Raw genomic sequence first — 26,443 nt, 5'->3', positions numbered from 1 at the left:
TGGACCTCTCCCAGCATAACCTGGTAGTCTTTTCCGTTACTGGGTTTACTCCCTAGTTGATTCCCGGCATAACCCGTGGATCTCCCCGGCATAACCCGAGGACCTTTTCTTTTCCAGCATAACCCGTGGGCATCCCCAGCATAACCCGAGGACCTTTTTTTCCCATCATAACCCGATGACTTTTCCGGCATAACCCGATGAATTTCCTAGCAGAACTCATGGACCTCCCCGACATAACTCGAGGACCTTTTTCTTTTCTAGCATAACCCGATGACTTTCCCGGCATAACCCGTGGACCTCCCCGGCATAACCCGAGGACCTTTTTCTTTATTCAGCATAACCCGATAACTTTCCCGGCATAACCCGTGGACTTCCCCGGCATAACCCGAGGACCTTTTCCGGCATAACCCGTGGACCTCCTCGGCATAACCCGAGGACCTTTTTTTTCCGACATAACCCGATGACTTTTCCGGCATAACCCGTGGACCTCCCTGGCATAAACCGAGGACCTCTTTCTTTTTAGGCATTACCCGATGACTTTCCCGGCATAACTCGTGGACCTCCCCGGCATAATTCAAGGACCTTTTTTCTTTTTCGGCATAACACGATGTCCTTCCTCGGCATAACCCAAGGACCTTTCCGGCATAACCCGGTCATTTTTCCAGCATAACCTGGTAATCTTTCCAACTTAGGGCCTCCCCCTATTTGGTTTCATTTTAGATATAGGGTCTCCGCTCCCTAATCTCTTTTCCTCAAGGATACACAATCCTGATTTTTTTTGCTTGCAATAAAGAAATAGTTTAGATTTTTGTTGCAATAACTCACGAATTTTTTCTAGTGAAAACTGGGGCAGAAATATTTTGTTCATTTGTTTATTTTGGTAACTGAATAGGTTTTTTACCATGATGCACGAGGTTTGAGATGACCAAAAGAAGAAGTCTCAGTCCAAATAAAAGAAAAGAAAAACAAGAAAAGAAGTTGAACTCTAAGTGCAGAAACGAGAAAAGATGCGGACTGCCCAAGATATGATTGAAGTCACAAGCTTTGCATGTCTCACCTTGATCCGAAGAGTTGAAGAAAAATGAACCAGCGTTTGCAGCTAACGAGCATCAAGATTCGGATCAGAGTCTGCAGGAAGAACCAGCCAAGACTCAAGATCAAGCTTTAGAAGGTTTATAGATAGGAATCTTGTAACTCGTAGTTGATAGGCCTAGTTAGTTTAGATTTTCATTTATCATTTTGGTGGAATAAGGAGCTCAGCAAGCAGAAACAGCAGCAACAACAGTGAAATCACAGCTCTTCGGTAGTCCCAGCTACCAAAACTTCCAGAACTACATCGACCTGATTCTTTTATAGTCAAGGATATGTAGGCAACCTCTGAAACAAGGTTCGGTCAAACCTTTTCAAAATACTTCCAAATGGAGTTTCAAACGGGAAAAAATTGCTCGTAATTGCTCACTTTATCTTTGTCGGAAAACTCTTTATTTTTCTAAGCAAAGAGGGGCAACTGTGAGCACCTGATTTTTGCCCTACATGAAAATAACTCCTATAAATATACCAAAATAATTTTAATTTTTTAGGATTTTTCTTTATTTAGTTGCATTTCATGCATTTTTAATAATTTTAAAATCATAGAAAAAAGCATAAAATTGTCACGTTTTAATTTCTTCCCATCTTAGTTTCATTTGCATGTAGGAATTAGTTTTACTAAGCAAAATAATTACGAAAATGGTCATTTTTACATATTTAGATTTTTGTCTTGAAAATTAGCATTATTATTTAGTTTTAAGTCAATTAGTTGTTTAATGTTAGAAATAGATAAAGAATTTTAATTTCCACAAAAATAGATTAATTTAGGATTTAATTAATTGAATTAGGATTTTTAAAATTAAAGAAAAGAAAAAGAAAACAAGGAAAGAAAAGGGGGATTAAGCCATTTTGGGTCTAAATTCGGATATGAGCCAATTTGCATGACCCAGTTCCCTTAAAAATGCCCTGCCCACTTCTCTAACCTACCCAAACTCCTTACCCTTTTAATTAAAACCTAGACTTAGACCTATGTAGAGATCAGATTTTTAGACAGAAAAAAATCTTTCCTCACCCCTTAAAAGAGGCTCCATTTCCATCAGCTCTAGGCAGCTCCCTTTCCCTTCTTCTTTCTCTTGTTTTTTCCTTAAAAAACCATAGGGACTCCCCATATCTCCCTCAAAATCAGATCCCCATTTCTTTGGAAAATCGATTTCAGCCAAAAATGGCTGCTTCAAAAACTTCTACTCCCTCCCACTGAAAAAGAAACGCTACCAGCTTTCCCCTTCTCTAAACAAACGGCTGAAACAAAGCTAAGGTTTCAAATGAAGATCTGAAAATCACAAAGCTGAAAAAACCAAAAGAAGAACTGATATTTCTAAAAGAAGATTGAAGAAAACTTAATTTCGAAATTCAACTCCTCCTTTTCTGGTTTGTACGAGTTGTGGAAGTTGATTTCATGGGTCTGAAATTTTGCTGCTCTACTGCTGATTCACTGCGTTGCTAGCTCCGATTTCTGATGTCGGCCTTTACTCGGCTTTTTCCTTTTCTAAATTTGAACTTTGTGCAGCTAGGTATGTATTCCTTAAAATGCCTTCAGATCTAGTTTTTGATGTGTAATTCTAGATGGTTTTTTAGCATATTCACTTGTTATTATTTGAATATGTGATTATCTCCTAGTTTGTTTCTCATGTTGCTATAACATTTGAATTTTGATTTCACTTATTCACGTTTTCTAGGTCTGGAACGAAATTTGGAGGGGAGGGAGTCACAAGAGAAGAGAAAAGACAAAAAGCAAAAGCTAAAAAAGGAAAGAGAGGGGGAAAACAAGAAAATGCTAGATCGGGAAAGGAACAAAAAATGGAGATTAAAGCAAAATTGAGAGCAATTTTTTCGTAAAAAACACGGATATAGAGGTCATCCGAGTTCCGCATCCTTTAGCTTCACATATGTTTTCTCTGCGTTTGCATTGGGTTTTGAGATTTACAATTGTATTGGTTGGTTTATTTGGGATTTCTTCTCAATACATTGGAAAAGTTTCATAATATTGATAAAAAGGGAGAAACTCCAGAATTTTCAGCTTCATATTTCATGGTCTAGTACTTTCTTGGCTCAACCATGGTATGTGCCTTTTGCTTGATATCGTATTAATTTTCCTCTCTAAATAAATACATATTATGTCAAACTTAAGATGAATAGTTGAGGATCTTACTAGAATTACAGTTGTCCTGCTTGCTCTGACTTTTTGTTTCCTTGTAATGCAATTCTGCATGCTTAATTTGTCTATCTAGTTGTAAAATTTCTCCTTTGAATTGCTTAGAATTCTTTTTAACCAAGAACCAATGCTTCTGCAAAATAAGTGTGAATTGAGTTCTCTATTATTTTTTGTTGCTAAATCATGTAGAATATCTTTGTCTCAGTCAAGTTTTATGTCTGGTTCTTGAATTGTTTGAAAAATGGGTGTAATAGACTAACACTGCCTCTCTAATCAAAATCTCTCATAACTCACTGACTCTTTACAATTAATCGAGATGTTAGGAGATTAAGCAATAATTATGAATATAATAACTTGCTTTAGGCCCGATTAATTTTAAATCATCACGGATATGGGTACGGTTCCCGTGGTATAGTCGTAATACGTAATCCCCAATTTGGGTGTGCATTTCATGTGACCCGATCATACCAACTTCGAAATTATAACAAAAATAAACATATCGCGAATCGCGGGTGCATTTCATGTAGCGTGGTTTGCGGTGTGTTCCAAAACGACAAGTGTACGATAATTGTAACTTGTTCAAGAAATAATTCCATAAATCCTAAAAGCGGTTAAAATAATTAGAAGACAGTTATAAAGCTAAAATACACAATAGGTTTAAAACAAGTAATTAATCAGAAAATAGGCCAATATTAACAGTTTAAGCAACCTTGCTAGAACCACAGAACCCGGGAATGGCTAACACCTTCTCCCGGGTTAACAGAATTCCTTATGTAGAATTTCTGGTTCGCGGACTTTTAAAAAAAATAAAAATTTCCTCGATTTGGGATTTTAAAATAAACCGGTGAATGGGACACCAAATAAACTATTCCAAGTGGCGACTCTGATAAATTAAATAATCCTATTTTGAATAATGTCACTTTAATTGAAAAAACTCCCATATACCCTCCCTCGGGGTGTAAAAAGGAGGTGTGACAGTGCTTACCTCTTGCCTTTGTGTAGGTTTGGGGGAAATCCCCTAGATGAAGGAGCATTACCCCGGGGGGGGGGGGCAGTTTGGTACCCGATAAAGGGAATAAAAGACAAGGGGATCCATTGGACGGAGCTTCCGAATCTAAGAGGATTAAGGCGGAAGAGACTAAGGCCGACTCGGCAGATCTAACCCCAGAAATGGTGGGAAACCCTCGAGTTGAGGGTGAGGAGGAAAACAACTTCTCGATGGCACCCGAGGAAGGGATAATCCTGGGCGATCCTAGGGCCATAAAGATGGTGGCTTCCGAGCCGGATATTGATGCCGTTGCGGCCCCACTTTGTGGCGGAGAAACAATTGAGGGAGTATCGGGTTCTAACCCCGAGCTGGTCGATGGTCAGAGTTTTCCTCGATCTGAGTTGCCTTCGTTAGGTGGTTTGGAGGGTCCTAGTTTAGGGACCCCGAATAGACAAGGGTTTGCCGTGATTGACCTTGCCAGTGCTGTGGTCGTGATTGATTCTCCACAGTAAATGACCCTACCTTTTAAATGAGTGCAGGATGCCCCGTGGGAAGAATCTCCTGATGCGGGGATGCATGTCAAAGCCGGAGATGTGCTCGAAAGGCTCCCAACCATTTTTGAGAGAGTTCCTGAGGTTGATGCTTCCCTCATCTTTAGTGAAATGAGCAGGCTTTGCAAGCAGGTAATCTTCGCTTTCCATGTCTATCGCTCGGGCCTCGGTTGCCTCGACCTTTTTCTTTCTAACTTGTCGTTTTTTGTGGCTTTAGGCCAAGGTGATTTTCAATCGGACTTTCACTCGGTGTCAGGTCGAGGTGATCCGCCTCAAGCGTGAGAAGGCTCTCCTTACTGAGCAGGTTATCTAGTCCCCGTTTGCCTTTATCTGAATGTTTTGCCAGATCCCACTATTTTAACATCTCAGATCTGATTTGTGCAGTTTGAGAAGGAGCGTGCCCAGCTGAGGAAGGAGCTTCGGGCCAGAGACTTTGAAGTCTCTGAACTCAAATGGCGTGAGAGAGAGATATCTTCCGAGAGGGATTCCCTCTAGGAGAAGGTGATATTAGTTGGGCGTCAGCTTAGTGAGGCGTGGGAGGATAGTGGCAAGTACAGAGGTTTCCATTGTGAGCTGGTGGCTGCATTATCTAGGATCAAGACCGAAGTCGAGACGCTTATATCTTTGCATGGAGAAGATGCCATTGTGACAAGTGCCCAAGCCGGAGGGGCACCCGAGGGGGCCAAGAAAAGGTTGACTCGGGCTATGGATATATATATGTGGGGGATATCATTTTGCCTGCTCAGTTTGAGAGAATGGAGACCCTAGAGAACAGAAATAATGCCTTGCTTGCTTTAGGGGGTGCGCCGAGCAGTGGCTCAGGAGGTGATAAAAGAGAAGGCGGACCCCCCTAAGGGGAAGAGGCCTTCGAACAGAGGCTTCTGAAGGACCCGTAGTCGTCGGGACGCAACCTTTGGTGGAGACACCAGAGACCTCCCTTTCGATGGTAGATTAAGATTCTGTTTGGTCCTCTCTTTATAATGGTTTTTTCAAGACTTGTAAATATCCCCCTGGAGGTTATAAGAAGGGTATTTATTTCTTGTTCCTTCCTGCCTTTTTGCTTTTCAGAAATACTATGTGATGTTCTTTGACTTTCGAACCAGGATCCCATCTTCGGGTTAGACCCCGGGCTTCACTATCATCGGGACTAGTGACAGTGACTCGTACACACTGGGTTAGTTACTTCTTAGGGTAAGCTGCCATTTGAGCTCTTGTATTTTGCTTTCAGGTGTTTTTATTAGGTCGAGCTCGGTCTCTGAGTCGGATCTCGACTCGAGTTCATCTAACCCTCAAAGTTTTAGAATTTTGAGTTGGCCCTTGGGCTCTTACGCATTGGGTTGGAGCGATTTTTCATGTGCATGGACTTGAGGCTCATTAGGTGGCGACAATGGCTCTTACGCTTTGCCCTTAGGCATATGTAGTTAAATGTTTTGGGTTCAGTCTCCGAGTTAGGTTTCGACTCGAGCTCAATTGACCCTCAAGTTTTCGAATTTGTGTGGGTTGGCGACAGTGGCTCTTATGCCTTGGGCCGAAGCGACCTTTTAGTGTGTGTGGCCCTAAGTCTCATTAGGCTGGCAACAATGGCTCTTACGCTTTGCCCTTAGGCATGTATAGTTAACTATTTTGGGTCCGATCTCCAAATCAGGTTACGACTCAAGCTCATTTTACGCTTTGCCCTTAGGCATGTATAGTTAACTATTTTGGGTCCGGTCTCCGAATCAGGTTACGACTCGAGCTCATTTTGACCCTCAAGTTTTCAGATTTCAAGTTGGCAACAGTGGGTCTTAAGTTTTTTGTCGATGTGACCTTTTAGTGTGTGTGGTCCTGAGGCTCATTAGGCTGGCGACAATGGCTCTTACGTGCTTGGTCGATGTGACCATTTATGTAGGCTTTATTATCCTCTTATTAAGGGCTTTTGAAGTAATTTTTACCTGACCCGTCATCGGTTCAAGAAGAACCTCAATTTCGAGTAACTTGCGGCGATATTTGAGCACCTCAGGAGGTTTGGTTTGGAGGCTGAGTAGCTCAAAACCTGTGATTTGGGGCCGATGTGGTCAAAGCTCTTTTGCCTATGCCGAGGGTAGCATGTTTAGCTGGTTCTTTCTGAAGTAAACTTGGAGTAATTGAAGGCCTATGTGGGCTGGCGACAATGGCTCTTACGCCTTGTAGCGATGGTCGGGTGTCCCTGAGTCGAGTTAGTTTGGCTGGTACAGCCGTGTGACCAGAGTCACTTGTGTTTGACCGAAGCCTTTGAGTCCCAAATGATGTAGTTTCGGCATCTATATCAAGGGTATGCATTTTTAGGGGTCTTACAAGTTTGATATATAGCCGAAACTTTAGGATCGGGTCTATTCCATTAGTGAGGTCTAACAAGTTTTTCATGTCGTTGAGGTCTTACAGTTTTTACATGTCGTTGAGATCTTACAGTTTTTACATGCCGTTGAGGTCTTACAGGTTTTACATGCTGTTGAGGTCTTACAGATATAGTTGCTGCCTTATGTAGATTTTACGATACCGAGTCTACCAGCTTGGGTCTTATGGCCTCGGGTTGTAACAAGTCGATGGAGGTGGCGCTTGACGGAAGTCCCCGAGTAATTGAGGGCTTCTTGACTCGGGAGATATTGTTTGCAAACGTTACATTGCCTCATCGAGGGCTTATGATTTTGGAGATCACAACCCTGAGGTCGCACATTTTTTGAGATTTCGGCATCGGTCTCCGGGTGTTCGTGGCACCTTCAGTTTTGCAGACGCTTTACGATCTTGGTGTTGCCTCGTTGAGGGCTTACGATTTTGGAGTTTTGACCGGGGAGTCGTTCAGATGTCGAATTGTTGATGCTTGTCTCCGAGTGTTTGGGACATTTTTGACAGAGGAGTCCTCTTTGCTGAAATGTCGAGTTTCTTTTGATGTTTGAAGCGCTTTGATAAAAAGTGTTCTTTGATTACCTGATACAAGTACACATGTTTTTGCCGTTAAAAGCTTGGCTGCTATATACGGGCACGGTTTGTTCGACAATTTGGCCCGGTACATTATTTTCCCTATCAAGGTCCTATTTGGGGTGCCTTGGCTTTCCCGAGTAGATTACCTTCTGGGGGGGACCCCTAGTATTCGAGGTGGATTGTAAAATAAATGTCGAACACTTGTTGAATCTCCTTCAGGCCCCATATGGCCGTTGCCTCGTTAAAAACCTTGCCGGTAAAACCCTCTCAGGGACAACATCCGGCCGAAGGAAAAGAGTGCAACGGGTGCTCGAGGATGTTCTCGAAATTTTCCATCGGATGCCCTAGAAATAATATCGTTTTAGCATTGATATGTTCAAGTTGCTTGGAAGCTATTCGCTCTCCATGGTGCCGAGCTTGTAGGATCCTTTGTCGACTACTCCGAGGACGCGGTACGGTCCTTCCCAAGTTTTGCCCAGCTTTCCTTCATTGTGGTTTCGGCTGTTAAGGGTGACTTTCCTTAGAACCAAGTCTCCAAATCCGAAATATCGGAGGTTTGTTCTCCTGTTATAATATATTTCGATCCTTTGCTTTTGGGCGGCAATTCGGACTATCGAGGCTTCTCGTATTTCATCCAGCAATTCGAGAGCCATTGTTATAGCCTCATTGTTCGAGCTCTCAATGGCGTGTTGGAATCTGGTGCTCGGTTCCCCGACCTCCACTGGTATCAAAGCCTCGGTGTCGTATACTAAAGAGAAAGGTGTTTCCCCTGTGCTCGATTTTGAAGTTGTTCGGTATGCCCATAGTACCTCTAGCAATATTTCTCTCCACTTTCCCTTGGCGCTTTCCAGTTTTTTTTTAAGTTTTGGATGATGGTTTTGTTTGTGGACTCGAACTGGCCATTCGCACACGGGTGGTAGGGCGTCGATAGGATCCTCTTGATTTTGTGATCCTCAAGGAATTGTGTTACCTTTCTCCCGATGAATTACTTCCCGTTATCACAGGTTATCTCGGAAGGAATCCCGAATCGGCACATGATGTGGTCCTAGATAAAGCTGATGACTTCTTTTTCTCTTATCTTTTCGAAGGCTTGCGCTTCCACCCATTTGGAGAAATAGTCAGTCATAAATAAAATAAATCTAGCCTTACCTGGTGCCGTTGGCAGGGGTCCAATGATGTCCATCAACCACTTCATGAACGACCATGGTGATAAGATCGAGTGCAACTGTTTATCGGGTTGGTGAATCATCGGGGAAAATTTCTGGCATTTGTCGCACTTCCAGATGAATTCTTTGGCGTCCTTTTCCATGATGTCCTAGTAGTAGCTTTCTCTGATTACCTTTCAGACTAAGGCATCGACACTGGAATGATTTTCGCAAATGCCCTCATGAATTTCTCGGAGTACATAATCTGTATCCCCTGGCCCCAGACATACTGCTAGGGGGCCATCAAAAGTTCTTCTGTACAAAGTTATTTTCATCGAGCAAGAATCGGGCTACTTTGGTTTGCATGGCCCTCGATTCCTTTGGATCCTCGAGCAATTTTCCATCTTTCAAATAATCAATATATTTATTTCTCCAGTCCCATGTTAGACTGGTGGAATTAATTTCCGCATGACCTTCCTTGATTACTGATTTAGATAGCTGAACGATAGCCCCGTGGAGTAGATCGTCTTCTTCAACAGATGATCCCAAGTTTATGAGGGCATCGTCCTCGCTATTCTGCTCTCAAGGTACATGGACTAAAGTCCATTCTTTGAAGCGACGTAATGCGACTTGGAGTTTCTCCAAATATCTCTACATCCTGTCTTCTCGGACCTTGTAGCTCTCATTCACCTGGCTCACTACCAGGAGTGAATCGCATTTTGCTTCGATGGTATCGGCTCCCAAGCTTTTGGCCAATTTTAAACCTGCAATCATAGCCTCGTAATCAGCTTCATTATTAGTCAATTTTGTAGTTTTTATGGATTGTCTGATTACGCCGCCCGTGGGTGGCTTTAGGACTATACCTAGTCCGAAACCTCTCACGTTTGTGGTTTCGTCAGTGAACAGGGTCCATACTGCGGAAGACGTGCCTGATTTGAGTAAATGTTCCTTCTCTACCTCGGGCATGAGGGAGGGCGAGAAATCGGCAATGAAGTCAGCCAAAATCTGAAACTTGATGGCTGTTCGAGGTTGATACTCGATGTCAGAGTTTGATGGCCCATTTGGCCAATCGACCCAATAATTCGGGTTTATGCAATATGCTTTGGAGGGGGTATCTCATTAGAACACAAATATGATGGCATTGAAAATAGGGTTTCAATTTTCGCGACGCACTTATTAATGGGAGAGCCAATTTTTCTAGGTGTGGATACCTAGTTTCAGCATCCCCTAGGGTCTGGCTTACGTAATAAACAAGTAATTGTGTACCTTGCTCTTCTCGAACTAGCACGCCGCTTACCGCTATCTCGGATACGGCCATGTATAGATATAGTGTTTCATCCATCTTTGGTGTATGGAGCATCGGTGGGCTAGTCAGATATCGCTTCAGCTCTTCTAATGCGCGTTGGCACTCCGAAGTCCATTCGAAGTTGTTCTTTCTTTTGAGTAAGGAGAAGAAATGATGGCTCCTGTCGGATGACCTAGATATGAATCTGCCCAAAGCCGCTATCTGACCCATTAGCCATTGCACGACCTTTACATTATTTACCACTGCGATTTCTTTGATGGCCTTGATTTTATCGGGGTTAATCTCGATTCCCCTATTTGATACCATAAAGCCTAGGAATTTGCCTGAACCTATTTTGAAGGTACACTTCTCGGGGTTGAGCTTCATGTTGCAAGTTCTGAGGATGTCAAATGTTTCCTACAAATAAGTTAAATGGTCCTCTACGCATAGGGACTTAACTAGCATGTCGTCAATATAAACTTCCATGGATTTGCTTATTTGACTCTCAAACATTTTATTAACTAAACGTTGGTATGTGGCCCCTATGTTTTCAGTCCAAAAGGCATTACATTATAACAGTAGGTACCATACTTTGTGATGAACGAGGTCTTCTCCCTATCTTTGGGGTTTATCTGAATTTGATTGTACCCCAAATAGGCATCGAGAAAGGTGAGGGTCTCGTGGCCGGACGTAGCATCGATCAGACGATCGATGTTAGGCAACGAGAACGAATCCTTTGGACACGCCTTATTTAAGTCTTTATAGTCTACGCACATTCTTAACTTATTTCCCTTTTTGGGTACCACCACTATGTTGGCCAACCAGTCGGAGTACTTTACCTCCCTAATGGACCCTATTTTAAGGAGTTTCATTACCTCATCCTTGATGAATGCGTGTTTTATCTCGGGCTGGGGTCTTCTTTTTTGCTTTACCGGTTTAAACCTGGGGTTGACACTCAATCGGTGGGATGTTATTTCCGGTGGTATACCTGTCATGTCTAAGTTGGACCATGCAAAACAGTCGATGCTATCGATAAGAAATTAAATAAAAAAATTTCCGAGTTCGGGGTTTAATCTCGTTCCCAGATATACCATACAATTTGGGAGGTGCTCGATCAAAACAACTTGCTCTAGATCTTCGATCGTTGATTTTGTTGCATCCGACTCTTCGGGGGCAGCGAAAGTTCGAGGAGAGAGGAAATCTTCTTCGTCATCCTCGAAGGTCTGTATGTTCCCAGAGACGTCCGAGGTCGGGAGTACATGAGTTGACTCCTCCTAGTAAACCACAAACATTTCTTTCGTTGCACGTTGTTCTCCGTATATGGTCGTTATGCCATCCTTTGTCGAAAATTTAATCATCTGGTGCAGAATTGACGGTACTGCCCTCATGTTGTGTATCCATGGCCTTCCAAGCAATGCATTATAGATTATGTCTCCATTGATGACTTGAAACTTAGTGTACTAAACCGTGCCGGACGTGTCGACTGGGAGGGTGATTTCTCATTTTGTTACTTCGCCGGTCATGTTGAAGCCATGGAGGACCCGAGAGGCGGGTATGATCTGGTTGAGTAATCCAAGCTGCTCTAATACCCCTAACCTCATCACGTTGGCCAAGCTGCTTGGATCCACGAGCGCACATTTAACTCGAACACTGTTTAAAAGAAATAAGATTATCAGTGCATCGTTGTATGGTTCTGTTAAGGTCTCAAGATTCTCTTCGCTGAATGCGAGGGTGTCTTCAACCACGGGGTCTCGGATTGGCCTTTCTATTGCGGCAGATATTTTTGTCCGCTTGATCATGGGCCCTTGGGGAATATCGGTCCCTCCAATAATCATATGAACGACGTGCTGAGGGATCTCTTTTTGTGCCCAGGATGGAACAACCACATCACTTTCTCCCCGGTCTTCCAGGTAGTTGGTTTCACCTCTATCTGATGAGTTAGGCATTACAACCTGAAATTTGAAGATCTTGGACAAGAACAGGTGTGAAAGATAACTTGCGTTGTGTGACGAAACCAGCAAGAAAAAACCACTATTATTTTTAGCCCCATGGTGGGCGCCAAACAATTTACCGTGAAAATGATAATAACAATTAAATTTATTGATGGGACTCTAAAAATATGTGATCTATTTCTATGCTAGTTTGTTAAGCAGTTGATGCTAAGTATATGAGATTTAAAGACGAAATGGAGTTAAGGAGAGAGCTATAATCAAACCGATAAGCTAGCCACTCGGGGCCTAAGGTTGGTCGATTCCGGGCCTTGAGGTCGATCTCAAGGCTCGGCTATGAGCTATTGAGGGAAATCATGATAGGGATAACAGTTATGGTATAATTGGGGGAGGCTCTTTATGGCCAATGATAAGTAATAAATGAAGAATAAGTATGAAGACGATAAATGAGAGCAATGATATCAAGAGAGTATGTTAGAGGGAAAAGAGAAAGTTCTTGTATATTTCTTATGGAGTAGCTGGAGCAACAGAGTCTCATAAAACGATTGTGATCCCATTTATATAGGATGGGAATCCCAACATAGTACAAAATACATTAATGATAAAGGAGTACGGATGGGACAGCTCGACATGATGTCATGTCGCCCTGAGTTGGGTTTAGAATAGTTTACTAGGCTCTGTCAGTCTTAGCCAAACGCCTTGGGAACCCCCCTCGTCTCTAATATAGTCGTTGGTCTGCACTGCCCCGAGGTCGGGCCCTGATGGTCCTCAATAGAGAACCTCGACGTCGGTCTCAAACCTTGAGAAACATGTTCGCGGGGCATCATAATGATGGGGAAATCGGGCCCCCCTGATTTCACTATACACAATGTGATAAGCAACAAAATAATCAAGACACAGATAATATACAAGTGAAATCAATTAAGGAAAAACTGTGATAGTTCTAATCATCAAATCATTCTACCACAAGAATTACAATAAGAATCACCCCAAGGTACCATACTTCAACTATCACAAATCACGAGTCCCAAATAACGAATCATATACACATGCTATCTCATGCCCACATTATCGATCATAGCCATACAAACAACTCAGGTTCTACACGGACAACTCACATGCCAAAAGTAACAATATCCCATATCTGCACGAACAACTAACATGCTACCAGTCCAATCCACACACAGAAGGCAGATATACAAGAATACATGCACATGATCAATGAACATCAAGATTTATACTCCTGGACTATTATAGATGACATGTTACAGTGTATGCATGTGCAAGTGTATGATCACAACTCAAATCAACAACTAATATCAGAGACACCGAATAGCACATTAAAAGCAATACAACAATTCACGTAATATGCATGACACATACAAGGAAGTCACACCACTACACGAATATCATCAATAATATAACCCCAGGCCATCACATATCATCAATAATATAACTCGTGAGAGTGTGAGCATTCTATTTTGTGATTTTATCAGAATCTGAGATGTGAGCTCGGGGGTCGTGTTTGGCCAATTTCAGAATTTTTTAGTTAAATTGATAATTTTCATATGAATTTCATTCCTTTAGTGTATATTGATGATTATATGCAGATTTCGGTTAGATTCGGGGCATTTGGAGGCCTAATAAAGAGGAAAAGGCATCGCAAGCTAGAGTTTGGCTTGACTTAAGGTAAGTGACGCTTCCAAACATGGCTCTGAGGGTTCGAAACCCTGAACTGTGTGTTCTATGATTACTATTGAGGTGACGCAATGCCAAGTGACGGGCAAGTGGGCATTTACTATGAGAAATGCGGCCTGGATCATTTCGTGGCACCGCTTAGTGACTCTTTTATGTTGATATCTATGTTGTAATCATGTGATTAAGTTAATGAGCTGCAAATCATGCTAATCATCATGTTAAGGCTTTACACCAACACTGTTGAGGCCCGAGGGTCATTTCTTGCTGTCCCGTCATTAACTTCATTTATATTCTATACTCAGTCCTGTTCATGCATATTATATCATGCCTCAGTCTCGATTATTGCTATTTGACATATCATATCATTGTTCGGGCTTGTATCATGACATTTTAGCCCATATGTGTGAGGCTAGAGAGTATTGACTGAGTGAGGCCGAGAGCCTGATATTGATTGACAGTATGGGATCGGGCTCGCATGCCGCAATGTGATATTGATCATGTCTTCGCTGGCATTGATATAGCGTTTTGGCCACTCCGGAGCCTTTACACCTCCAGTGAGCGCAGTTGATGATATTGAGGGATGGATCTTTCCCTGGACATGGATCTTGTCCAAAGTATTGGTATGGAGATGGATCTTCTCCATGAGGCTGGATTGGCATGTTTCCTCGATACTTGGTGACTTATAGTCTGTGATGTATATATATTCTGGGATGGATCTTCCATGGGCCGAATGGGCCATATACATTACCGAGTGGTTGAGCACTGTGAGTGGAAGTATTATACGTAACAACGATCATGTTATCTTTGCATTGGTACTTAGAGGTTACTGAGCTTTGTACTCTATATCGTTCATACTGTGTTTAAGCAACTTGTTACTTAACTATTGCAACTTGTTGAGGTTTGGTTCATCACTACCGTCAGTCCATAGTTTGGACTTGTTACTTACTGAGTTGTTATACTCACGTTACCCTCTGCACCCCTGTGTGCAGATCTAGGTATCTCGGGGACAGGCAGCGGTTGTTGATCACACCAGTTGGACACTTTCTGTGGAGATTGCGAGGTAGCTGCTTGGCGATCGCAGTTCCGCCTTCTTCTTTCCTTATCTTCCTTTAGTATATTTATTTGGATATTCTCAGACCATGTTGGTCATGTTATTTTGAACAGATGTAGTAGTTTTAGCTCATGACTTAGTGACACCAGAGGTCGGGATTGTGTTTCTTTCCGCTAGATTTTGATTTCTACTTTTATCTTATTGAATTTCTGTTAAAATTATGATTTTCTTAAGTTTTTATTTGAAAAGGGGGTATTTGGAAATAAGTGGCTTGCCTAGTATCACGATAGATGACATCACGACATGGTTAGATTTTGGGTCGTGCCATGTTGGTATTAGAGCCTAGGTTACATAGGTCTCACGAGTCATGAGCAGGTTTAGTAGAGTCTCGTGGATAGGTACGAAGACGTCTGTATTTATCCTCGGGAGGCTGTAGAACCTTTAGGAAAACTTCATATTCTTAAATTCTTGCCATGTGAATCTGTTGATCCTAGTATTAAACTTCTGTTATTCTACTCTCTCACAGATGGTGAGGACACGTGCTACCGGTCAGGATGGACGACCACCTATACCACCAATTGGGGCCGCTAGAGGCCGATGACGCGGTCGTGGCCGTGGTAGAGGCAGTAGTGTGGCCCGCACAGAAGCTATGGCAACACTTGCAGATCCACCCGCTGCCCCAGTTCATGATCAGTCTCCAGTGAGGGATGCTCCAGTAGCACCAGCTCAGGCACCGACTGTTCCTATTGTTATTCCGGGTCTCTAGGAGATTTTGGCTCAGATTCTACTATGTGCACTAGTCTTGCTCAAACAGTCACAGTTTCTACTACAATAGATATTTCTCAAGCCGGGGAAGGAACTCAGACTCCTGCTGCCCGTACACCCGAGCAGGTTGTTCAGGGACTCCATACACCGAAGGCACCACCAGCCCATCCAGTTTCACCTACTCAGGATTGTGGTTCCAGTTATTCCTAAAGACGAGCAGCGTCAATTGGAGAGGTTTGGTAGACTTCAGCCTCCGACTTTCACTGGCGCAGATGGCGACGATGCCCAGGATTTCTTGGATAAGTGTTAGATGATGTTGTGTACAATGGGTATGCTGGAGACTAGTAGAGTCTCATTTACTACTTTTCAGTTTTCTGGAGCTGCCTTCACTTGGTAGGAGGCTTGTGAAAGGTGTAGGATTGTTGGTTCGCCGCCCCTTACCTGGCATCAGTTCTCTATTCTCTTCCTAGAGAAGTATGTACTGCATTCCTGTATAGAGGAGTTGCGCAGGCAGTTCTTGCAGCTACGTCAAGGGGATATGACCATATCGCAGTATGAGATGAGGTTCTCTGAGTTGGCCCATCATGCTATCTAGCTAGTTCCCACGGATAGGGAGAGGATCACGAGGTTTGTTGATGGCCTCAACTATCAGCTACAGGTTTTTCTGACCAGAGAGAGAGAGTATCTGGCGCTCCTTTTGAGGAGGTGGTTGACATTGCTAGAGAGATAGAGTCAGTTTGCCGCTACAAGCGGGATGAGATGGAGGCCAAGAGGTTTCGGGGATCTCGTAGCTTCAGTGGTGTTCCTTCGAGAGGTCAGTCTCAGCACCGCAGAGGCCATCCATTCAGACATACTCAGCCAACCCGTTCAGGTCGTCATGGTGGGTCATCTGGCCATGGTTTTCACGGTTCACATCGGGGTCACTCGTCTCTCAGTGCCCTTCCAGATAAGAGTTCGAATCAGGCACCATCAGTTTATGGTTCATCTATGCTTGGTTCTTCTAGTGGGCATCCCGTTGCGTGGGGCTCTCTTCAGTCCCCACCGCCACTTGCTACAAGAGTTTGCTTCGAGTGTGGAGATTTAGGTCATATCAAGAGGTTCTGTCCCCGTCTTACAGGAGGTTCATCCTCTCAGAGGAGTCAGCCTTCGGCTTCAGCACCAGTTACTTCCCCACCCGCTCAATCAGCTCGGGGTGGAGCTCAGTCAGCTAAGGATCGCCCTAGAGGGGGAGGTTGAACAGGTGGTGGTCAGGCCCGTTTCTATGCCCTCCCATCCAGACTAGATGCTATTGCTTTAGATGTTGTGATTACAAGTATTATCTTAGTCTACCACAAAGATGCATTTGTATTATTTGATCTCGATTCCACCTTTTCTTGTGTGTCATCATATTTTTCCCATTATTTGGATATGCCCCGCGAGTCTCTTATTTCATCTGTTCATGTATCTACTCTGGTGGGCGATACTATCATTGTGGATCGTGTATATCGGTCGTATGTAGTGACTATTGGGGGTTTGGATACCCGAGTGAACCTCTTGTTGCTTAGTATGGTTGATTTTGACGTGATATTGGGCATGGATTGGTTATCTCTATGTCGTGCTATTTTGGACTGTCATGCTAAGATAGTGACATTGGCTATGCCGGGGTTTCCACAAATTGAGTGGCGAGGTTTGACTTATTATGTTCCCAGTATGGTGATTTCATTTCTGAAGGCCCAGCGGATGGTTGGGAAGGGTTGTCTTTCATACTTAACCTTTGTGAGGGATGTTAGTGCAGAGACACCTAGTATTTATTATGTTTCTGTAGTGAGGGAATTTCTCGATGTGTTTCCTGTAGACCTGTCGGGCATGCTGCTAGACAGGGATATTGACTTTGGTATTGATTTGGTACCGGTCACTCAGCCCATTTCTATTCCACCATATCGTATGACACCGGCGAAGTTGAAAGAATTGAAGGAGAAGCTTCAGGAACTCCTTGATAAGGGGTTTATTTGGCCTAGTATTTCGCCGTGGGGTGCGCCTGTCCTATTTGTGAAAAAGAAGGATGGCTCTCTGAGGATATGCATTGATTATAGGCAGTTGAACAAGGTCACAATCAAGAATAAGTATCCTTTTCCTCGTATTGATGATTTATTTGACCAACTTCAGGGAGCGAGGGTGTTCTCTAAGATTAATCTCCGTTCAGGGTATCACCAGCTGAAGATCAAGGATTCAGATATTCTTAAGACACCTTTTTGGATCCCAAATTGTTCATTATGAGTTCCTGGTGATGTCTTTTGGGCTAACAAATTCCCCAGCAGCGTTCATGCATTTGATAAACAACGTGTTTTAGCCCTATCTCGACTCGTTCGTGATTGTTTTCATTGATGATATTCTGGTATATTCGCGTAGTCAGGAAGAGTACGCGAAGCATTTGAGCGTTGTGTTGCAGAGATTGAGGGAGGAGAAGCTTTATGCAAAGTTCTCCAAATGTGTATTTTGGCTCAGTTTAGTGGCTTTCTTGGGGCACGTGTTGTCTAGTGAGGGTATTCAGGTTGATACGAAGAAGATAGAGGCGGTTCAGAGTTGGCCCAAACCATCCTCAGCCACAGAGATTCGCAGCTTTCTTGGTTTGGCGGGTTATTTACCACCGGTTCGTTCAGGGATTTTCATCTATAGCATCACCCTTGACCAAGAATGCCTTGACCACAACTCCAATGTTAGTGTTACCATCAGCTTCAAGTTCTTATTCAGTGTATTGTGATGCTTCAAGAGTTGGTATTGGGTGTGTATTGATGCAGGAGGGTAGAGTTATTGCTTATTCTTCTCGTCAGTTGAAGCCTTATGAGAAGAACTACCCCGTTCATGATTTGGAGTTGGATGTCATTGTTCATGCATTGAAGATTTGGAGACATTATCTGTATGGTATGTCTTGTGAGGTGTTTACTAATCATTGTAGCCTCCAGCACTTGTTCAAGCAGAAGGATCTTAATTTGAGGCAGCGGCGATGGTTGGATCTGCTAAAGGATTATGATATCACTATCTTGTACCATCCGGGGAAAGCCAACATAGTGGCCGATGCCTTGAGTAGGATGGTGGTGAGTATGGGCAGTCATGCATTCATTCCTGTTGGGGAGAGACCTCTTGCAGTTGATGTTCAGGCCTTGGCAAATCGGTTTGTGAGGTTTGATATTTCGGAGCGCAGTCGAGTATTGGCTTATGTGATTTCTCGTTCTTCCTTATTTGATCGCATCAGAGAGCGCCAGTATGATGATCCTCATTTGCTTGTCCTTAAGGACAGAGTTCAGCATGGTGATACCAGAAATGTGACTATTGGTGATGATGGGCTGTTGAGGATGCATGGGCGGATATGCATGCTCAATATGGATGGGCTTTGGGAGTTGATCTTGGAGGAGGCCCATAGCTAGCGGTATTCCATCTATCCAGGTGCCACAAAGATGTATCAGGATTTGAGACAACATTACTAGTGGAAAATAATGAAGAATGATATTGTGAAATTTGTAGCTCAGTGTCTCAATTGTCAGCAGGTGAAATGTGAGCATTAGAGACCGGGTGGCTTGCTTACTTCAGCAGATAGATATTCCAGAGTGGAAGTGGGAGGGGATCACCATGGACTTTGTAGTTGGACTCCCGCGGACTTTGAAGAAGTTCGATCCTATTTGGGTGATTGTGGATGGACTGAACAAGTCCACGCACTTCATTCCTGTGTGTACTACCTATTTTTCAGAGCGGTTGGCACTGATCTATATCCAAGAGATTGTATGCTTGCATGGTGTCCCAGTTTCCATCATTTTAGATAGAGGTACTCAGTTTACTTTGCAGTTTTGGAGAGCTGTGCAGAGAGAGTTGGGTACTCAGGTTGAGTTTAGAACAGCTTTTCACCCTCAGATGGACGGGCAGTCTGAGCGTACTATTCAGATATTGGAGGACATGTTGCGCGCTTGTGTCATTGATTTTTGAAGGCCATGGGATCAGTTTCTACCGATTGCAGAGTTTGCTTACAACAATAGTTATCAGTCAAGCATTCAGAGGGCTCCATACGAGGCTTTGTATGGGAGACGATGTAGATCTCCAGTTGGTTAGTTTAAGTCGGGTGAGGCTCAGCTTTTGGGTACAGACTTGGTGCAGGATACTTTGGACAAGGTGAATTGATTCAGGAGTGGCTTCGTACAGCGTAGTCGAGACAAAAGAGTTATGCTGACAGGAAGGTCCGTGATGTGTCCTACATGGTTGGGGAGAAGGTTCTGTCGAAGGTTTCACCCATGAAGGGTGTTATGAGATTTAAGAAGAAGGGTAAATTGAGCCCTCGGTTCATTGGGCCTTTTGAGGTGCTTCGGAGGATTGGGGAGGTGGCTTATAAGCTTGCTTTGCCACCCAGCTTGCCGAGTGTGCATCCGGTATTTTATGATTCTATGCTCCGGAAGTATATTGGCAATCTATCCCATGTTTTGGATTTCAGCACAGTTCAGTTGGATTGTGATTTGACTTATGATGTGGAGCCAGTAGCTATTTTGGGGCATCAGGTTCGAAAGTTGAGATCAAAGGATATAACTTCAGTGAAAGTGTAGTGGAGAGGTCAGCTCATGGAGGAGGCTACCTGGGAGACCGAGCGGGAGATGTGGAGCAGATATCCTCACCTATTTGAGGCTTCAGGTATGTTTCTTGACTCGTTCGAGGACGAAAGCTTTTTTAAGAGGGGGAGGATGTAATGAACCGACCGGTCATTTCATAAGTTACCTCTCTATTTCCCATATTTTTGCTTCTTTATGTCCTGTTTAGCTGTATTATGTGGTATCAGGTTAGTTGGTTCGGGTTCGTAGTGGTTTTGGAGAGGTTTGGGACACTTAGTCTCTTTTAAGTAAGCTTGAGTTGGAAAAGTCAATCGGACGTTGACTTATGTGTAAAAGGGCTCGAATGTGAATTTTGATGGTTCGGATAGCTTCGTTAGGTGATTTGGGACTTAGGAGCGTGATCGGATGTAATTGGAGGTCCGTGGTAGGTTAAGGCTTGAATTGGCAAAGTTAGAATTTTGGCGCTTTCCGGTTGGTGGTGGAAATTTGATATAGGGGTCGAAATGGAATTCCGAAGATTGGAGTAGGTCCGTTGTGTCATTTGTGACGTGTGTGCAAAAATTTCAAGTCATTCGAAGGTGGTTTGACAGACTTTGAACCTTATAATGTTACATAATAATAAAGAAAGTTAGCTCTTTATTTGTTTATCTCGCCCTTCTTTCTTTTCTTCGATTTTAGATGTTAAAAAAGAGAATGGAATTTCCGATCTTGTACCCAAAGTGCGGTACACTGAACACCAACCCAAACTCCCTACCCTCATAAAAAAGGTTACCCCCTTTGTTTGATCGTTTGCGGAATTTGGAAGTTTTGGGTATCTTGGGCTTGAATCCGAGGGTGTTTTGAATATTCGATGTTGTTTGGAGTGTTCCGAAGGTTAGTATAACTTTGAATAGTGTAATGTTACTTGTTCGTACTTTTGGTTGAGGTCCCGGGGGCCTCGAGGTGATTTCGGATGGTTATCGGGAAGTTCAGGAGTTGGAGTTTGCAGCTGAAGTTGCTGAAGTTTTGTCATAACCGCACCTGCGGTTCGGAGGCTGCAAGTGCGATGAGCGCAGAAGCGAGACCAAGCCACAGATGCAGCCACAGTTGAGGAAGGAAGAAGCTGCAGATGCGGAGAGGGGAGCTCACCTGCGAAGGCGAAGGTGCGGATATTTGAGTGCAGGTGCAGTAAGGGCAATTAAATGAAAAACCACAGAAGGGGTTGGTTATGCGCAGAAGCGGTCCCACAAGTGCGGGAATTGGACCGCAGATGTGGTATCGCTGGGCGGAACATATAAATAGATGCCTTCGTGAAATTTTGCTAAGTTTCACCATTTTTGATGACGGGAAGAGAGCTAGGGCTGTGATTTTTCAACGAAATCGAGGGGTTTCAGTTGAGTAAGCTTCTTAAACCTTATTATTTGTGTTTATAGCCATTTTCCCATTGTTTAATCATGGTATTAGCAATGAATGAGACAACTCAGAAGATACTAAAAGCTGGGAAAAACCTGACAGAAACAAGAATCAATATAGCAGAAGTGATGAATGGGAAGAAATATTCAATCAGAGAGGTGTATAACAAGATGAGGGGTGAATTCACAAAGGTCACATGGAAGAGATTAATATGCAACAACTATAGTAGTCCAAGGTGGCTATTCATTATGTATATAGCTGTCCCGAACAGGTTATATACAAAGGACAGATTGATGAAATGGGGAAGTATTACGAATGCAAAGTGTGTGTAATGTGAAGAAGCTGATGAAGACCATAATCACATGTTCTTTACGTGCAAATACTCAAGCAATGTGTGGGAGAAAGTATTGTATTGGGCTGGAATAGGAAGGAAAGCCAAGATATGGTCTGAAGAAATAAGTTGGGCCAGTAAATATGCAACAGGAAGAAGATCCGACACAGTTATATATAGAATGATTCTAGCTGGAGTTGTATACTACATATGGCAGGTAAAGGAATTGGAGGATTTTCAAAAAGAAGAAAAGAAAGGCTGAAGAGTTGGTGAGAATGATAGTACAAGATATACATTGCAGGGGTTCAATGTGGTTAAATTTGGAGAAGAAGCTACAAACACTGAATTTTTATCCTTAGATTCTGATAGTGTGTAGTTGATTTGATTAGTGAAAGTAGTATAGATAGGGTGGGCCTGCATGTCCAACTATATAGTGAAGAGTGAAAGTAGTATAAATAGGGTGGGCCTGCATGTCCAACTATATAGTGAAGGGTTTTTTGTACTGATTAGTGCATGTATATGTTTTCGCAGGAAATAAAGTTTAAAATTTTATTTAAAAAAATCATGGTATTAGTGGAAAATTAAGGAGGAAACTTGGGAGATTAGGCTTTGAATTGGAGACTTTGATTTGGGCATTTGAGGTCAGATTTTGGTGTATTTAGTATGTATGAACTCATAAGAGTGTGAAGATTCTAATTTTATGATTTTTATCGAAATCCGAAACATGGGCCCAGGGGTCGGGTTTGGCGAATTTCGAAATTTTTGAGTTAAATTGACAATTTTCGTATGGGTTTCATTCCTTTAGCGTATATTGATGGTTGTATGCTGATTTTGGTTAGATTTGGGGCATTTGGAGACCGAATCGAGAGTAAAAGGCGTCGCGGGCTAGAGTTTGGCTTGGCTTGAGGTAAGTAACGCTTCCAAACTTTGTTTTGAGGATTCGAAACCCCGAACTGTGTGTTCTATGATTACTATTGAGGTGACACAATGCCAAGTGATGGGCGAGTGGGCGTGCACCATGAGATATACGGCCCGAATCATTTCGTGGCATCGCTTAGTGACTCTTTTATGCTGATATCTGTGTTGTAATTATGTGATTAAGTTAATGAGCTGCAAATCATGATAATCATCATATTAAGGCTTCACGCCAACACTATTGAGACCCGAAAGGTCATTTCTTGCTGTCATGTCATTAGCTTCATTTATATTCTATACTCAGTCTTGTTCATGCATATTATATCATGCCTCAGTCTCGATTATTGCTATTTGACATATCATATCATTGTCCGGGCTTGTATCATGATATTTTAGCCCATGTGTGTGAGACTGTAGAGTATTAACTGAGTGAGGCCGAGAGCCTGATATTGATTGACAGTGTAGGATCGGCTGCACGCCACAGCGAGATATTGATCATGCCTTCACTGGCATTGATATAGCGCTTGGGCTAAGAGAAGCCCCTCCGGAGTCTTTAAACCCCCAGTGAGCGTAGTTGATGATATTGAGGGATGGATCTTCCCTGGACATGGATCTTGTCCGAAGTACTGGTAAGGAGATGGATCTTCTCCATGAGGCTGGATTGGCCTGTTTCCTCGGTACTGGGTGACTTATAGTCTATAACGTATATATATTCCAGGATGGATCTTTCATGGGCCGAATGGGCCATATACAGTACCGAGTGATTGAGCACTATGAGTGGAAGTATTATACGTAACATCGATCATACTATCCGTGCATTAGTACTTAGAGGTTCTTGAGCTTTGTACTCTGTATTGTTCATACTGTGTTTAATTACTGCTGAGAAACTAAATGAACTGTAAGCATATCTACTTTTGAGTAAAATTAACTGTTGCAGCCTGTTGAGGTTTGGTTCGCCGCTACCGTTAGTCCATAGTTTGGACTTGTTACTTACTGAGTTGGTGTACTCACGTTACTCCCTGCATCCTTGTGTGCAGATCCAGGTATCTCGGGGCACGACAGTGGTTGTTGATCACACCAGTTGGAGACTTTCTGTGGAGATTACGAGGTAGCTGCTTGGCGACCGCAGTTCTGCCTTCTCCTTTCCTTATCTTCCTTTAGTATATTTATTTGGATATTCTCATACCGTGTTGGTCATGTTATTTCGAATAGATGTAGTAGTTTTTGCTCATGACTTAGTGACACCCGAGGTCGGGATTGTGTTTCTTTCTACTGGATTTTAATTTCTACTTTTATCTTATTAAATTTCTGTTAAAATTATGATTTTCTTAAGTTTTTATTTGAAAATTGGAGTATTTGGAAATAAGTGGATGGCCTAATATCACGATAGGCGCCATCACGACATGGTTAGATTTTGGGTCGTGACGGTCGTTTAATAGGTCTTGGCCGGTTTCGGGTTCATTTGGTTTTGGCCAGGGGTGGTTGGGCCAAGGGTCTAGGATCTTTGGGCCAGTTATTTGGGCCTATTTGGTTTGAAATTGGCTTAAATTGGGCTGGAATTAAAATAAGTAAAAATTAAGAAAATATAAATTAATAAAATAGCTTAATAAATATATAAAAAGTTATTTATGCAATTTAACACCTTTTAAATAAAGAATAAAGATTGCAAAAACATAAAAATATTATTTTGACCTAAATAATGCAACAAATATAATTATTTATAGAATATAGGTTATTATTACAAATAATATGCAAATGGTGTAAAAATGCAAGTATAATTATTTAAAAATGGAATAAAGTACTTTACAATATGCATGTGGGTGTAAGAAATTAATTTGGATGATTAATCACCCAAGGATAATTTAAAAGAATTATTAATAATTATTTAACGATTAAAAATGAAAGAAATCAAATTTAAAAGCCTTTAAAAATTATAAAAAAATATTTGTATGAATTTTTGTTATAGAAATGGGATAATAATACAAAAAAATTAAAAATAAAATATGATGGCAAAATTGAGTATCAACAACTGCCCTTCTTTACCCAGAAATAATGAAAGAATTGTCGGGTAAGAAAATAATAATCAATTTTGTCCGAATAAATGAGGATGGGAGTATAAGGTTCTTAAAATATATGGGTTGAATGATGGTTCTTTGAGTTTCCTACATATCCCTGATTTTACGGGAATCAGGCCACGTATAGTTTTGGATCCAATGGCGAATGAAACCAATGGAGTTGTTATGAAAGGACTATGTACCTCGAAGAATGATTTTTCTCTGGATAGGGTAGTATTCGGGTGAAGGGTATGGATGGTAATAATGCAAAAATTGAATGTTACGGAGTCGTGACACAATATGTTTGGGGGGTGGTTATTGGAGAAGATGTAATCAATTGTCGGTTATCGGTTACGTTGTGGAAAATCAAGGGATGTAAATGTTTTGAATGGAAATCGGAGTGAGAATTTCTCCTATTTGTAGAAGATTACTCCCGAGTTATCTGCAAAATTTAAAACACGATGCACGTGAATATATATAGTTATTAAGGAAATTTAAATATGATGCAAATTCTCTTTGGACCATGAGAATTGTCTTTGGATGATGAGGATGATGTCCTTAGACCATGACGTCCTGGGCCATGAGGCGTACAATAAAGGATTCATAGGCTATGAAGTGATTTCCTCGGGCCATGAGGATGATGCCTTTGGACTATAATACCTTTGAATAATAATTTGTAGCTTTGGGATCCTTAGGCTATGGAATGGTGTCTTTGGGCTATGAAGATAGTGCCTTCAGACTATGACGCCCTTAGATAATGACATGCAGTTTTGAGATCCTTAGGCCATGGAATGTTGTCCTGAGGCTATGAAGATGGTGCCTTCGGACTATAACATCTTCATACAATGTGGCGATATTTCAGCCCATGAAATGCACTGGTGCAGCGATATTGATTGTTCGATAGAGGAAATAGATAATTCGTTGTCACATGCGAGAATGAAGGAAGACAATGCTTAGCCTTGTATGAGATGAGGGCAGTGCTTAGCCCTATGTTGATAATGAGGGAAATGCTTAGCTCTATGCAGATAATGAGGTAAATGCTTAGCCCTATGCGAATGAAGGAGACAGTGCTTAGCCTCATACAATGTGATGAGAGCAGTGCTTAGACCTATGCAGAGAAAGGCAGTATTTTGCCTTATATGATGATGGATGCAGTTCTTAGCCTCATACAATAGAGCGTAGTACTTAGCCCTATCCAGAGAAAGGCAGTGTTTAGTCATATGGAATGATGGAGAAAGTGTTTAGCCTCATGCAATATTATGAGGGCAGTGCTTAGCCCTATGTAGGGAAAGGCATTGTTTAGCCTTATGCGATCATGGAGGCAGTGCTTATATTTCTCAATTTTTGGCAACATAGCATATTGTTTCAAAATAAATTCGAAATTATTACGGTAAATGGGAAAATAAGATATTTCGAAGCTAATCAATTAATTATAGTAATTAGTAGTGTATTTTATTACTATAATTTCTACTATATTTTATTTGAATTATTTAAGTTTAATTAAATTAGTCTTTAAAGGGATAAAGACTAAATGACTACATTTACAATTGTGCCATGTCAGCCGTCCTAATTC

General features: G+C 42.2%; 1 protein-coding gene across 11 annotated transcripts; it reads left to right on the top strand.

Moving 5' to 3' along the window:
- Positions 1-1,177: 1,177 nt before the first annotated feature.
- On the top strand, positions 1,178-24,133 carry LOC107823982 (uncharacterized). 11 transcript variants are annotated; one of them, XR_012710365.1, is made up of 6 exons: positions 1,178-2,600; positions 2,766-3,147; positions 13,707-13,785; positions 14,784-14,854; positions 22,741-22,808; positions 23,854-24,133. XR_012710365.1 is itself a non-coding variant. In XM_016650691.2 (5 exons), the coding sequence occupies exons 2-5, from the start codon at positions 3,145-3,147 to the stop codon at positions 5,273-5,275; spliced, it is 345 nt and encodes a 114-aa protein (XP_016506177.1). In that variant the 5' UTR covers positions 1,178-2,600; positions 2,766-3,144; the 3' UTR covers positions 5,276-5,834. The 11 variants fall into 11 exon arrangements, 1 of the variants encoding a protein (XP_016506177.1); XR_012710366.1 differs by lacking the exon at positions 22,741-22,808 and adding an exon at positions 15,372-16,850; XM_016650691.2 differs by lacking the exons at positions 13,707-13,785; positions 14,784-14,854; positions 22,741-22,808; positions 23,854-24,133 and adding exons at positions 4,769-4,912; positions 4,998-5,084; positions 5,165-5,834.
- Positions 24,134-26,443: the final 2,310 nt, after the last annotated feature.

Source organism: Nicotiana tabacum, chromosome 6 (genome assembly GCF_000715075.1).
Source record: "Nicotiana tabacum cultivar K326 chromosome 6, ASM71507v2, whole genome shotgun sequence".
NCBI classification, from domain to species: domain Eukaryota; kingdom Viridiplantae; phylum Streptophyta; class Magnoliopsida; order Solanales; family Solanaceae; genus Nicotiana; species Nicotiana tabacum.
Note: the sequence above shows the minus strand (reverse complement) of the source record. Positions and strands in the feature narration are given on the sequence as shown.